The 15660-nt window shown below is 40.5% G+C and overlaps 1 protein-coding gene across 1 annotated transcript in view; it reads right to left on the bottom strand.

Annotated features, from left to right (window-relative positions):
- gabra3 (gamma-aminobutyric acid type A receptor subunit alpha3) overlaps positions 1-15660 on the bottom strand; it is a 106397-nt gene that overhangs the window by 46679 nt on the left and 44058 nt on the right. Inside the window, exon 4 of the mRNA XM_030068328.1 lies at positions 4496-4623. Coding sequence (XP_029924188.1) covers positions 4496-4623 — 128 coding nt within the window. The remainder of the gene's footprint in view (positions 1-4495; positions 4624-15660) is intronic.

The following is a 15660-nucleotide window of genomic DNA, read 5'->3' as shown; positions in this document are numbered from 1 at the left end:
CTTTATTAATTTGTTGGTAATTATTATTCAGTTTTATGTAAAAGTATAATACCTTAGCATAGCTGATTTTGAATTTGCATAGGGATGTCGGGTCACCATGTCTCATGCTGCTTTGGACAGCTGAACATTGAGGTTTCTTACCTGAGCATCTACATTTTGTCAAAATAATGACATGTTGTGTCCTAGATTGCAAGTTTGTGACAACATGTCAGTCCTTTTGGGACACCAGTGCTGAAGATGTCTGAAAATGTCTTATGTAAGGAGACTCCAGATAACATTGGTCCTAGCAGTTCCATCTATCACCCAATAGGGTTTCTGATCTCAAATCAGGGGCCTAAAATGCATATTCACATAGGTCTTACAAGGTGCTGAATGTTTTTAGGCCATAAAAACTACAATTCTTATGGGTCAACCCAGCTCTCCAGCTGTCCACAACAGCATGAAATCTGCTTTGAGCCTTGCCCAAGTCCATTTCCTTCGAGAAAAGACATCCCTTTTGACCCAAAATAATTTCAGTTAGCCTGGCCCAAAAACATTTAACAGTCCCCAGGGGACTGGCTCAGGCATAAAATGCAGGATCTCAGCATTAAGCTTGCAGGGGTTTATGTGCTTTCTTTATACAACTTATGGTAACACTTTACTCATCATTATGGCATTGCGCACACATTATAATCACATTGCAAAATTATTCTGTATATTGCTAGGGTCTGTATATTTCTTTAAATTATAATTTTTTACACGTATCATTGCACATGACTATGCATAATGAGCTAGAGAATCACTTTTATTCTACCGTAATGCTTAATAACTCATTCAGGATAATGTTGATTTGATCATTTGTCAAACGGATCATTATAAAGTAAGTCAGTCATGACGCATTAAAAGTGAAATGTTGATTAATTATGAGCCGTATAACAATTAATACTGAATACTTTACAAATGACTTTAATATACTGTAGCATTAACTTGGGCGTAATAAGAGAGTCGTGACATATCAAAATATACCCTCTTTAGTGCTGGCTGAATCAGCTCCTCTGGGGGAAATGTGTGAAGGAGGCTTTTAAGCCATTGGTTAGATGGAGTAGCTGCTCCCGCTGGTGCAAAGAACGGGGAATGAGGAGCAGATCCACAGCTCTGAATGTGTCCCAGATCTAGGAGACCACCCACAAGTGAGGGTTCTTTGAGAAAGGAGATTTACTTCCACATTAATCATTCCTGGGACACAAATGGCCCTCACAAATACATGATGATCACAACACCTAGTCAGCAGTTTACATGACAGCCACAGGAGGGGAAGAAAATGAGTTGCCGGTTTTCTGGTTATGTGTACAATGATGCAGCAGAGCATGGTAGCCAGAGCTTATGTGGTAAATGCTGTTGAAAATGGATTGTCTTGGGGTGGGGGGCGTTTCAGAGATTGTAGAGGTCTTATGTGAGGTGGTCAGCTGGAGAAAGATTGGTTGTCTTGTCCTTGGCCCAAGGGACAAAGCAACGCTTTACTCAGGGACGGGACTGAGGTTTGAACTGGGCAGGTTGGCAGGTCGAGGAGGGACGTGCCACTGCTGAGTCTGTTTGCAGGCAGATGGAAGGATGGACTTAGTGGACTTAGGGGCTAAAGCCAGGCCAAAATTTTTAGTGACATCCAAAAATCGAAATACCCGACAGATGCCTGCAGGTTGTCTCTAAGAAAGTTCTGGCCATTTAATTTCCTATTTCTTGTAGTTTTACAACATAATAGCACAATTTAGCTCAATTTGAAACAGCAAAAATGACTTAGTGTCCTGCTATTCTGGGACAAATAATAAAATTAGCCAAGGGGAATTGCTAGAAAGGCCACTATAAAGAACTACAGAGCATTTTGGGTATCACTGGCATTGCAGAATGATTCATTGCAATGAAATGCAAACAGAGCATTTGCAGCTATCATCTTAAATAAGGTATTTATTTTGATATATCAATACAGTAATTAAAAACAAATATATTTCAATATAGCAGACTTGATGCTTGTAATAATAAAAGACAACTACCAGTGCTATACATATTAAATTTGAAAATATAGAATAAGCAATCATCTAAGTCTATGAGCAACCATGGACTACATGTGAGTAAATCAAAGATCCTCAACCAAGCTCAAGTTCAACGACTCAAAACAGTTTACAAAGTGCACACGATGCAGTCTATTTTTCACAATCAATCCACAGAGAACTGGGGGCATAAGTTTAAAAGACACATCATGCGTCATGTGTGTGAACACTGCTTTACCAGCACTTGCTGCTCACTGACAATTTTTAAATAGAAAAAAAGCACCCAAGTCTAGACCACATTGTTGGTGCATGTGGTTGTCTCCTGGCCTGGACAGCCTCTAGGACCTTATGGAAAAGCCCTCGTGGCTTCACAGCACCATATGCGGATCAAGTCACTGCACCATGAAGCACCCAGCATGGGAGTGGGCCATAAGTGGAGCAGGCCAGTATTGCCTTTACCATTGCCTTGCCTGTGGAGATGTACGTATCTTGTGTCTGGTGCCACTTCCTGGCCAGTGCCATGCAGTCCAGGTCAGTCAGCATCTGTGTCTGGAGCTTGGTACATGCTCAAGGCTCTAGTGGCGAGCACTAGAGCAGATGTGATCAGTCCAGCTGGGTGGCTGAGAAATGGCATGAAATGGGCATGTGGGCTTGCTGATCAGCACTTCGTTGTCCTTAAGGCCAAACTATTTGGGTAGCATGCCATCAATTAGAGGGATTTCTACTGACATATGTGCTTATTTGCCATTTGGGCATGATTGAGCAAAGATTTCAACCCCAGGGTCTGAGAGGGCTCATTTCCCACACCAGTACTGCTCAAAGAGGACTGAGTGGTAATAATACACTCTAACTAGCAACTAACTAGTTGAAGAGGCCTGTCTCTGTGGCTCGTGACTATACAAACTAGAGTTGGAAAGTAGCTGGAAAAGGGCGTAGCAGACTTAACACAGCTATTAACAATAATTACAAACAGCAACAAGCAGCATAAAACATTCATGAAGATATCTGAAAAGATTAAAATGTCAGCCACTTAAATTTTGCCACAACACTACTGATTTAAATTTGTAGACCATGCAAGCTTCTTCCTCTTTTTTTTTTTTTTTTTTTAATAAATAATTCAACTAAAATTATGATCTTATGCAATTTAAAACATTTCTTGCACCACAACATTTCAGTGTTGATATTGAAGGGGCTCATATGTGCACATGTTCAGCCTTTTCCATAAATCATTTCGAGCTGTTCCATTGAGGGATCTTGTGTGAATAAGTGCCAGCTAATCAATGCTGACTTTGGCTCAGAAAAATCTCCCGTTTTTTTATGACAAGAATTTCTCCAGCCCTCTTCAGCCTCAGCCAAAGGTGTGGCTATGCCAGATTAGGGAAGCAGCGACTGGTTGTGTAAACAAGCCAGTGCTGTGTTTGCCAGAAGTTAATTCAATTCAGCTGTAGGGGTTAATGTAAGGTACGCATTTTATTTCCTCTTTACACTGCATTAGAAACTTATGCCAAATTCAAAATTACATTTGACAACTGACATTTTCTGATGTGATTTCTGACAACTCTTGCAAAGATGTGTATGAGAATGTACCATGATTCCTTTATCCCAACTTTATCCCAAAACTTTATCCCAATCATCATTGGCCATCCACAGTACCCAATTTGACTGTTATTGCAGCCCTGAAAGGACATTATTGGTCATAATCACCCCTACAGGTGTGGGTTAGTAAGTCTTTACTGCAGCATCTAGTGGATCAGAGGCTGTTATCATCTATTCTTATTGTCATTTTGTCTCAACCGGTCAAATAGGACCCTGGAGCCACATGTACCATAACGCGGTATACAGAGCGACAAAGACCATCATGTAAAAGCTGATTTATGCTTGCTACACTGTCCACGCCGTGAATGGTGTGAACAGCAGAAAGACACAATTACACTCTGAACGGCGCTGAACGGTGGTCAAACTAGAGCTCAGCAGCATTGCCGTCCACCTTGCAATTTTTGTAACAACATGGCATTATGACTGGTTTAAGTGCCGTGTCTTGCTTTTGCAACTGCACAAACCACAAACCACGAGCTTAAAATCAGCCTTAAAGTGAACGGGGCAATCTTGGCTCTCTTCTCTCCAGAAACCCGAGACCCTACCCGAGTCCTGACTCAAGAAAGTAAAGAGTTCATTTTTAGGTTTTAACATTATGTAATGTTAACTATGATTTGTTAAGGATATTAGTGAATGAATGTGACTAAAACTAATGTTTGAGTGCTTAAGAGCGATTGATGATAGAAATAGTAATAGTAGAATAATAGCAGAAGGTACAGTAGGGACCTACTAACCTGTACCTGTGGGTGATTATTCAATGGCATGATAAAAGTCGAATCAGGTGAATTTGAGTGCCTCTGAGTCAGCATGAGCAGCATGAATACTAGAGAAAGCCAGTCCAGTGTGTGCAGGTTTATATCTACCATGCAGCCTACCTCCCAGCCCAGGGCGTAGCCTGTTGTCATATCCATCCAGCAGCCTGTCTAGGATTCGGGTGAAAATGGTGATATTGTCTTTACTGTCATCAGGTAATGGCTCTCTGTGCCCAACTACAGGCTGTGTCCTGCGGGTAGAAATGGAGAGAGGAAAGGGAAGTCAAAAATAACCCCCCACACATTTGAAAAACCTAAACACAGATGAAACACTGGCATTGCTGTGGTTAGGGAAAAAGAGAATCTATTTGGCCTAATTTTGCAGTAGTTTTACAAGAGGCCCCAAACCTTTTTTCATAATGTTCAAGAGCATCAACTTACATCATTTTGTAATTTAGGTGATGGTATCACTCTTCTTTGAACTACAAGGGTGTATGCATGGCCTGGACAGAGTTCCCATTAAAGCACACAAGTTCGTGACATCTAGATTTTTAATTACAAATAAGAAAAGTTCAAAATGATTAAAATGCCATTGCACCATTCTACTCCCATGTCTCAGACAATTAAGCAGATGAGATGTACAGAAGATAACACAGCACTTCTGAAGTGTGATTAAATACGTGGATGAAACGTCTACTGTGCACTTCATCTAAAAGCAGCTTTCAGCCTATATTTATCTGAATTTCATTTTAATAGTAAATTTGATCCACTTGATTTGTTCTAATGGCAGGATTTGTCCTAATTTCACTCACTAATGGCATGGAATTATGATACAATTAAAGGGACAGTAAGTATCTTCAGTCATTTGCTGTCAAAATTAGAATACTTTTACAGGCTGAATCTTGACTATTTATAAAGAATACAGAATCAAAAATGTAAGGTCTTTTCCAAATGGATACATACAGTAGCATTTTGTTACAGAATTAATTATATGCCGTCAGCGACTGGTTAATTTACTTGGCCCACAATTCCCCACAGAACAATATGGTGGTGAGATGAAAAGGCCACTATACTATTGGTGTAACACTGATGAGTTAATGAGTACTAGCTTTAATTAAACCAAGATCCCTCACGGAGCTGACCCATAATATGCATGTAACCTCTTTCACAAGTGACTCCACCGTAAATACTGACACAGGATCACTGAGACGACAACAAACTGGTTGGTGGGGACGGCGTTTGAGGATCTTGGGGTGGCAGCTGGACAGCCGGTCTGTCATTAATAGTCCCTCTGTAGCTGATTCTGTCTTATAATAATGCAACATTAGAGTCCGTTGAAGCAACAGTCCCATGCGTTTAAACATTACCTAAATGAATAGAGGGTCACTACTTAAAATCTATTAAATTATAATTATCATGAGTGTGGTAGTTAGTGAAACAATGATAATGTTGCATACTCTCAGTTGGAAACTCATCATAATTCTACTTTTTGTTAATTTAGTTTTTGTTTTTACTTCTTAAATGACTCTAACCAAGCTGGTTTGCCACAGTAGCAATCATATCTGAATGAATGTATTATGTGGGTAATAAATACATATCAGTTCCTGCTCCCTCATGTCCCAGGATGCCCTTTTCCTCTCTTGTTATGGTCTGCAGTGATGTAAAGTGCCATTCACAGAGACAAAAACATGTGGGAGGCAAAAAATACAAAGATAAGATATAGCGTTACGTCATGGTCGTAAGATGCACATTTACTGCTGACAGAAGAAGAAAGAGAGCGTGTTATCGTTAAAAACAAAATTCTGAATGAAGTAACACCGCCTCAAATTGATACCATGATAAAAAAAAAAAAAAAAAAAAAAAAAAAAAAATCAAAACAAACATTTCAGTCACTATTTCCAATGGGGGAATAATCTAACTGCCTTCCAGTTGTGGCAGGGGTTAAGTATTTTAATCAAAAATATTTTAACTGAATGGGCTCATGGCATCAAATGGCTGGGACAACCTCAATAACCATGAGGCCATGTTGCTGCACCAATAAAAATGATTAATATTTTATACAGCAATTCAAGTGGATACGCAGTTGGGTTTCTTGGGACATTGAAATTTAAAAAAAAAAATTCTTCTGCCAGCAAAGTACCTTTCTAAATTTATGTGCTGATCACTATGTGTACCATATTGAGTGGCAAACAGGGTAGATACACTCTACCAAATAGGCGACCTCCTCCCTACAAACTAGACTGAAGTAATCTATTAGTGATGTTAATATAAAATAGTAATATAATGGTACTATAATAACCGGGTTGTGCAGATTTTATCCAGAGTTTCACCATGAATCTCTTAAAAATTTAGGTTTGTACTTTTCACTGAAAAAGTAGCCGGCATGCATGTTTTAAGCTGCTCAAACATGTAACATGTAACACACACACATGCACACACACACACACACACACACACACACACACACATTCACACACACACAAAACAACTACAAAATAGCTGGGACTTTGCAGTTGTAGACCTGCAGTCAGATTAAATTAGGAACTGGAAGGTTGGGGAACCCTTGACCAGGCAAAGCTCGGGGGAAGGTGCGGCGACGGGAGGAAGGATTAACGTGCAACTTGCACACCTAAATACTGCTGTGTCTCTTTGTCCCAATTTAACCCCTGACCGCAGCATATAATACCTCGCTTAACATGAATCATATATTAAACAAAAAGCTCCATATCCTGTCTGACAGCACCAGCGGAAATTCAAAAATTAATGAGATACCGTTCGCCTCTGAGAAACTATTCTAACAAAACCATTTGGCTGCAGCGCCAGGTTCACACTACAAATCCACTTGAGAGAAACAGGAGTACTTGTGTGGTGTGTAACATCTCCCTGTTACACTGCGGCACACACATACACAGACTAACCCCCTATATAAGTCCGTTTCCCATTGATGAAGGCAGTGAAAAGGGACAGTCCATCTGGATTTTTCACCATTTTCGCTTGAGAATACAGGTTTTATAATCAAGCCTGCCACTTTTTCCTCCTCTCTCACTTTTCTGTATTTTCACTGTCTCATTAAGAGTAAAATTATAAGAAAATAAGGAAGAACAGAAGAGTAATTATATTCCTTAACAGAAGCCCGCATCTCAGTAATTGTCCAGTATATCGTTCCAAATTTACCACAAGAAGAAAAAAGGTCTCAACAGCTGAAGGAAACAAACCGTGCCTTTTCTCCTCTGACAATTGACACTGATTGAATGAGCCTGTGTGTGAGCGTTGTCTGAAGAGGAACAAGGTGCACAGGAGCAGAAAAGGGAACGGCTTACATGTAAACAGCAAGGACTGCAGGTGCAAGCTGAAATGTTTCACTAACCCCAGCAGTTTACTCAGCCGTGCTGCCTACTTGCATTTCAATTCATTCTGAACTATATATATTTATATTCTCCATTTATAAAATATTGATACCAGTTACAGGATCAGCATATAAATAATATTCAGTGTCAATAATTGTCAAGTTGTCCGAATGCATTATAATCTGTATTCACTGTGAAGTTATTTGATGGTTAAAAGTGAATTGTGAATATTTGATCACGAGAAAGGTGCTGTTCACCGATGCTGTGTGAACACGAAGAGAGCCGGGCATGACTGTGTTGGCAAAAGGCCCTGATACAAATCAAATGAAACACACACACACAAAAAAGAAAATATACAGAAATAACCACATCACTAAACTTCAAACTATCCACAACATATTCCAAAATCAGAAGAGAAGACACAAAGGGCTTTTAAGAGATGAGATTAAGGGAGGTTGGCATGACAACGTGTCCTGTTTGGTTAGATAGTTGAGGTTAAAATTCAGGCCATTTCAGTAATCACACTATAGCCCGCACTTTTTATTGCAAGCCCTTTTATTTATTTCATTTTTAAAAAATTTTTGCAGAACATTGTATATTGGTAGCACATGTTATTAGCCTCTGACAGCACACTGGTTTGAGAAGGTGGATAATCCGTTGTTCTACTGTGCAGCTTATGCTGTGGGCTCTGTTACCTAGCAGCATTCCTCAACCTCAGGGAGAAATCCATTTCACCTGTGAAATCATGGAGAAATAACTCTGTAGTGTATTATCATGATGGGTGAACTGTCTCTGCGCAGCGTGCCAGGCAGCTCTGTGAGGCTTGACCACACTCATCAGTTGGACTAATCAGGAAAATACAACTCGATACCCCAAAGCACTGACCGAACAGAAATATGTTGAAACGCTCGCTGCCCCAGTTCAGTGCTTTAACAGTTAATCTCACATTGTCTCTCATCCACCAAGTGCGCCAGATCTTTGACACAGGAAGTTGCCACAGGATGGAAAAACAAACTTGCGCGACTGTCATTACATCACCCCTCGGTTTTCTTGCAGGAAGTAAACAATGTTGCAAACACTGACCAAAGTCTGGCTATGGTTTACTCATATTGATGCCGACAGCATATGGTGCAATGTTTGTGACAAGAATATAACTGCCAAGCCCAGCAACACCTCCAACCTAATGAAGCACTTAATAGTGCACAGTATTAACCTGAAGCAAGAGAGCTGAACCATGGTTAACTGCAAGGGGAAGAGATGGTGACAAAAATTGATTTTTAAAGAGAAAAAAAAAAAAAAAAAGATCACGCTAAACTGCATTTCACATTTAGTCATAAAACATTTACTCACACTTGATATTATTAATAGCTGTAAGCGTGAAATATTTTGTACATTATTCAAAATATTAAAATTTAAATGTTTTAATCGTTCATAATAAGACCTTGTCTGATGTTGTTAACAAAATGTGATTGTAAAACTGCATTTTGCCCGAATTGATACTTAGGCCACTGCTATTATTTTGTGTATTATTATTTCATAATAAGCTGGTAGTGCTGGTAGCATAAAATTTCAGACAATATCCAGCCCTACAGATGGGTATATATTTCATTAAGCTTCATAATCAAGGTCCATTATCAACCTCACTCTGGCATTTCTTAGTTGTTTTCTTTTGTGATAACAGGTGTGGTTGTGGCTGATGAGCCTTGGCTACAGAATAGGGCTCGGCTTGCCATACTCGCATTAGAGCCCAGTGTGGTTACAGCGCGCTGCTCATTAGATCGCAAAACACTTTGAAGTCTGCCTGTGTTGTTTCCATCAGCCTTGTTCAGACGTGTGCAGATAAGGGGAGCGGCTCCTCCACTCAGCCTTGATTTGTCAAAGCAACTGGACTTTAAATGGAAACTAACACCTCACAAAAGTGCACAGAGTGACAGGGGGGTGACAGTAATGAAAGCACATTACTGTCACACCTGGTGCGAGAATTGATTTTGATAAAGATGGTGTCAAGCGAGATTAAATAACGTGCTCGGCTAGTTTGAAGGGGCTGGCATGGCGGTGAAAATACAGCATTGGAAGGGCTGGAACTTAAAATGGACAGTCGCTGCCATGGTTTGTGTCAAAAAATTATACCCTGCATTACCTTGCCCTGCATCATGAAGTCTGATACACTAAGCTGGGACAAGCACCTTAATAATAATAATCATCATTGTCATCATATTTAAATAGCATTTTTACAAAATACAGTCAAAAAAGCTTAAGGTGCAGCCACATTGGCACTAAACCTATATGGAAATTTATTGCATTCCCTATGCATATCAACTCAAAATCCATGCAAAAAAATGAATAAAATCATCTGGTGGTGGAATAATTTTGTTTTGACCACATGTGTACATAAAGGTCAGAGTTCCCTTTTGTTTTGAACTCTGAGCTGTGAATTCAGTTTTGTAAGGTTGTAAGGTGCAGGACGGGAAGGATGGAAGCAGGGGATGGGGTGACACAGGCTCAGTGGACTGGCAGGGACAAAGGTGTGTGACACACACACACACACACACACACACTCACACACACACACACACTCACACTCTCACACACAGTCTGAATTGGAGGAAAGGGCATATATTGAGTGGACTGGCCCTCATCCAGGACAAGTGCATCGAAGCAGTGTGACAGCTGAAGGATTGGAGGCTTGGTCAGACCAGCGAGTGGGTGACGTGGTGGTCTCCCAGGGCACCCTGTGGCCAGATGCCAGGCAGGAGGCTGGGGGTGGAGGAGCTAGAGAGGCTGCAAGGAAGTGAGCAGCAGTGAGAGAAAAACGCGCTGTTTGGATGATGGGGTTTGCCGGGCTGGCAGAGTAGGCATTCCTGAGTGAGAGGGGTAAAACAGTAAAACAGCACTTTTTAAAAAAAAAAAAAAAAAAACTGTTTTTGGTTAAATGACCGACATGACTTGTTGCATGAGATCTACTGTTTTGTCCTCGAGCTTTCTGATCTGAAAACCTTTGGAGTATTTAAAAACAGTGCTGACGAAATTCTTTTTAGACATGCTGCAGGTGCACGTTTCATTACTTTCTTTTCCCCTGGAGTAGCCACAGTGCTCTGAGTACACAAGGCACTATAAAAAGCTATCAGCTAGCCAGCTACACCAGTTAGAGTGAACTTGCACTGGTTTAAAAAAAACAAAAAAAAAAAACAGCGACAACATAAACGTAAAGACTTGAGGGAAATGTGGAGGTTCTCTGCTGATTTACTTAACTAATGCAACATAATTCATTGAAGGCTCTGGTTAGATGATTGACAGACTGACTTAAACAGAGCAGGTTGCAGGTCACGTTTAACAATTTACATGTTAACAAGCTTATCAGTGGAAGCAAGGCAAGCGAGAGAGAGGTCAGCTTAGATCTGACTGAACTCCAAATTTGGAAATGATGAAATGACATGATAAAAAGACATGAGGGCCATGCTTCTTTGTATTAGTTAGTCGCCCAACATTTGAGTCAGAGGAGTTTGACATGGTTCTGTATTGTGCAATTTCTTTGTGGAAAGTAAGAAAGACAACCATGTGGATTATTTAAGTTTATCAGGAGAATGATTGTCTGCTAAAATAAACTCTGTTTCTAAAGTAGACATGTGACATCAGCGAACAACAGCTAGGAATATTCCTGAAGTGACAAGTTTGGCTTGACAGAGGCACAAGAGGGAGGATCATGAGGTCAACAAAATCAATAGCGCTCTTTCTCCAAGGGTCATGAATGTGCACAGCAAATTAGAAAAGATTTAAATAAAAAAATGCCGGAACTAATGCATTCACAAATTTAAAGTTTGCCCTGATGATAGTGCGACAGGAAAGACTGTGGGGTTACCAGAACCACTGGGATTCTTCCTCTAGGGGTCATGAATTTGCGCACAGATTAAAATAAACAGTATTCGAGGTAGCATGTTCACAATCAGGGTCTGCACTGGCAAACATGGCGGCAGACGGTGTGAATGTCATTTTGGGGATATGAATAAATCCTATTCTTTTTCTGTTTTTGCTAAAATAGAGAAGGATAAACTAGAAAATGAGGAGATGGAGACCACAGGTCAGAAAAACAAGTGTCGACCTACTAAAACTATAGTATTACACCATAACTTGGCAAGCTCTATCACATTATAGCTTAACATATGAATTTCTTACTCGTTGCCTCCAATTATCCCAGATACCAGGTAAAGGCAGGAGGCTCAGCTAAAAAGTAGTCTGCTTGATAAACACACTGCAGAGCAAGGAGAAAGTTAGCTAAGAGGTGGGGGAGGAGAAAACTCTTATTATATCTCCACCAACAGCAAACTTGTTAACTCTAACATTAGTGGCTGCTGCTTGTACATCCTGAATTCAACGATGGCACCTCAGGAAGGGCCCCATCCTACACACCCGACTAAGCCCCCCCCCACCACCACCACCACCACTGTACACAATGATTGATAAAGATCCTGATATCCCGCCACCATTAGAGTGGATAGGCCCGCAAAATGCACACGCACTGTCTTGCAGCTAAGCAGCAGGGGTGACCAAAATCGAATAGAAGGGATTAGTAGGAGTGCTTGGGGCTTTAGTAGAAAGGATATATTGGAAGCTGATGACTTTCCTCAGCTGTGGTTATGAGGGCACCGGTTGGCAACAGAAGATTTAATTCCATCTAAATGTCATCTAACTCCAACAGTGGGGCAAATGCATGAGGGCGGGATCTCTAATTAGCACACTCTTGATTAATAAACGCTGAATTCCATGCATGAATTCATGATTGAGCTAACCCTTACTACAAGTAATCTCCTCCACCAGATCCTCCCCCTCACGCTCCCGCTCAGTCTACCCACAATCTATTGATAATGTTATGCAGCAGCACATTATGCAGCATATTGTCCCTTACAAAGGCATGCCTTGTATCATTCAAAGCCTTCACAATATAACTGATTTTTCTTTGTTTGCTTCTCTCCTCTACGTCTTCCAGTTGCCTGTTTTGAGCAGATAAAATGCACAGGAGAGGGAGGAAAGGGATGGCACAATACAGTAGCTGCTAACACAGCTTTGATTGACTCCAGAGACATTTGCCATATCTTACAGTAGTTCACTGGGGACAACATTTCTCATTTACTTACTTTTTTTCACCCACTGTAACCTAAGATGGGCTGTTACATTCTGTTTTAAATTGGGACTGCTCTGGAAACTTAATTTCCACTGTAGAAACTGTAACTTGTGTAGTGGAAATGACTTTGGCAAAAAAGTAGTTTTAACATATGCAATATTTAAACTGCAGAAGGCTTTTTAAGCATTACTATGCAACATTTGTTGGCTGTGACTGATACTTTTTTTGTTACGTCCAATCAGTTTTTAACACATTTCCCATGAATCTCCTCCTAATGTCGCATCTGTTTCGCAAATTGGTCACTAAGTAATGCAACACAGAGAGTAATGTTAACAAGCTCCAATACATTAGGTGAGCATCAGTACAATTTGTCCTTATCCCTGACTGCTGTCTACAAGGCTATTATGCAAAAGGCCAACATGCTTTAGTGTCGATGTATCTTTGAGTAACATAGTAATAACAGGTAAGAGTCTTACCTGTTCAGCAAAAAAATGAGCCAGGTCACTGCAGATCTTTTCATGTTTTGCTATTCACACAAGTTCAGTGAGGTCATGATTGCAACTCTTGTTTCGCTGCACTGTGTATTGCTTTCATTTTTTTTTTTTTTACTTGCAATCTCTCTGCAGAGCAAATTCTTCCAGACTCTGTGAACAGGGTGGGTGCACATCTGTCTGCCACTGAAGTTTGAACTCTTGCTATCTCTGCAACGTAGCTCGCATCATTTCCACCGTGCTATCTGAACTCGTGAAACGTTTGGTGTCATGGGGAGACCGCGAGAAGTACATCTGAGGCTCTAGCAGCAAAAGCACTTGGTTTGATGAAGTGTCAGCGGGTGCAATTTGTCTTGTATGACCTCAAGAACTTCAGGAAAAATTGCATGTCTCTTTAAGCAGTTTTCCTTTTTACATCAGTTACACAAACTGATTGACTGAGTATTGGTCCAATGTAGAGTCTGACTTCATCCGTTTCAATCCATTCATTTCTAGGTGTTTATCCAGGTCAAGGTTGTGGCGATGACAGGGCACGCAGAGCAGCCAAGAGAACCTTTTCCCCAGCAATGTCCTCCAGCTCCCCCTGGGGGGATCCCTAGACATTCCCAGGCCAGCTGGGCGATGTAGTCCCTCCAGCGGGTTCTGGGTCTGCCTTGAGGTCTCCTCCAAGTCTATTGTGCCTCATATTCCTCCAAAGGGAAGTGCCTGATGGGCATCCTGAACTACCTCAACTGGACACACTTTATAATATATCCGCAATAGATGCCAAGTTTGGTTATCAGTCCACTGGGAAGCTCTCTTCACAGCCCTGTCTACTTTTTCCCCATTATGCTGACTTGAGAGACTAAGCAGCTACATCTTCCACACGGTGCCAAGAGATTAGCAAAGGTTTTACTGCCCAGAGCATTGAGTGCTTCTTAAAATATTTCAACTTGGCAAAAAGCTTTCAATAGTTTCTTAGCAATAATAAAAGCCACAATCAGTGCTCCCTCTCCAACATCTGTTTTGCACTGCCAGTTAAAAAAAAGTGGAAACAGAGACTTATTGTGGAGCAATTCAAGGTTTCCCTGGCATATTGATCACATTCAGAGGCCAAATATGGGAGGCAGTGTTTAATGGGTACAATCTGGTCAGGCAGTGAAATGAGAAAAATGAAGGAAAATGTTATTCTTCAACTTGCTGGGAATCACTGGGTCCCCAACAACACAATACTATCACAATATTTTACCTATAATGGTATCATGATACAAGCGATTCTGTGACATGCGATACACTGAAGGAAAATAAACTATGATAGTTCACAATGTCTGTAACTGAAGAAGAAAAAACACCCTGGAAAAGGCAAAATAATTTTCCAATAAGCAGGAATGACTTGTGATATTCAATGTTTTACTGTGCACACTGACTGCAACGTGAACATGACAAATACACCTCACTGGAACTCAAATGTGCATCTGTGCAAATTAAATTGAAAACTCAACTATTGATACTTGGCACATGTGCATTGATAATAAATCACACAACAAGTATCATGAAATATTGCATTATCAATTTACTGTCCCAGCCTTATTGTCTATTGGCTGGTATGACTAACATACAAACACTGCTGCTTTATGCCCTATATTATATGCTGTAGAAAAAAAATATATACATATACAAAAGAATATACATAATGCTTACTGACACTGTTCGTTGAAGCTGTCTCAGTAATTACATTACTTGCTGCACTTTTGCGATGTCAGCTCTGCATTTCGAATGGGTGAAGTCAAAGCAGACACATTACATGCACATGTGAATTGTACATGTGTGTGTATGTTTTTGTGACATATCTGGCAATCCACTGGGAAACCACACAAAACTGCAATTACTCTATCGTCACTCAGGAATGTCCACTAGTAATTCTAGGGATTTTTTCATTAGCAGTGTTATTTGAGACATATTTCTGCCTTTAGTTAAAGCACACTGGTCAACTTGTGTTCTTGTCCCCTCTAGTGATGCGTCCCTCTTACCATTCGATACACATACAGCCTACCTCCTCCTCCCACACACTGTCTCAATTCCCTAGACGTTCTCTGTAAAAGCCTCAACCTTACTTGATCTTGGATTTTAAGTTTGCCTCTCTTTTTTGTCCTTGATCTTAATGAGCCATAATTCACTGCAATGTCAGCCAAGGTCGCTAGGAGGGCAGAGAAATACTGTCCGAATATCTGTTCACCGGGAAGGACAGAAGAAGGCTGGTCTGTCATTTGGGAGACCTGAATAACAGTTTGAAAAAATAAAATAATAATGGCAACTAGCTTCCTTCCTTTTCATTCAGTTGGATTTCAAAAT

Source organism: Myripristis murdjan, chromosome 14 (genome assembly GCF_902150065.1).
Source record: "Myripristis murdjan chromosome 14, fMyrMur1.1, whole genome shotgun sequence".
NCBI lineage: Eukaryota > Metazoa > Chordata > Actinopteri > Holocentriformes > Holocentridae > Myripristis > Myripristis murdjan.
The sequence above is the reverse complement of the archived record's forward strand: the minus strand, read 5'-3'. Positions and strand labels throughout refer to the sequence as shown.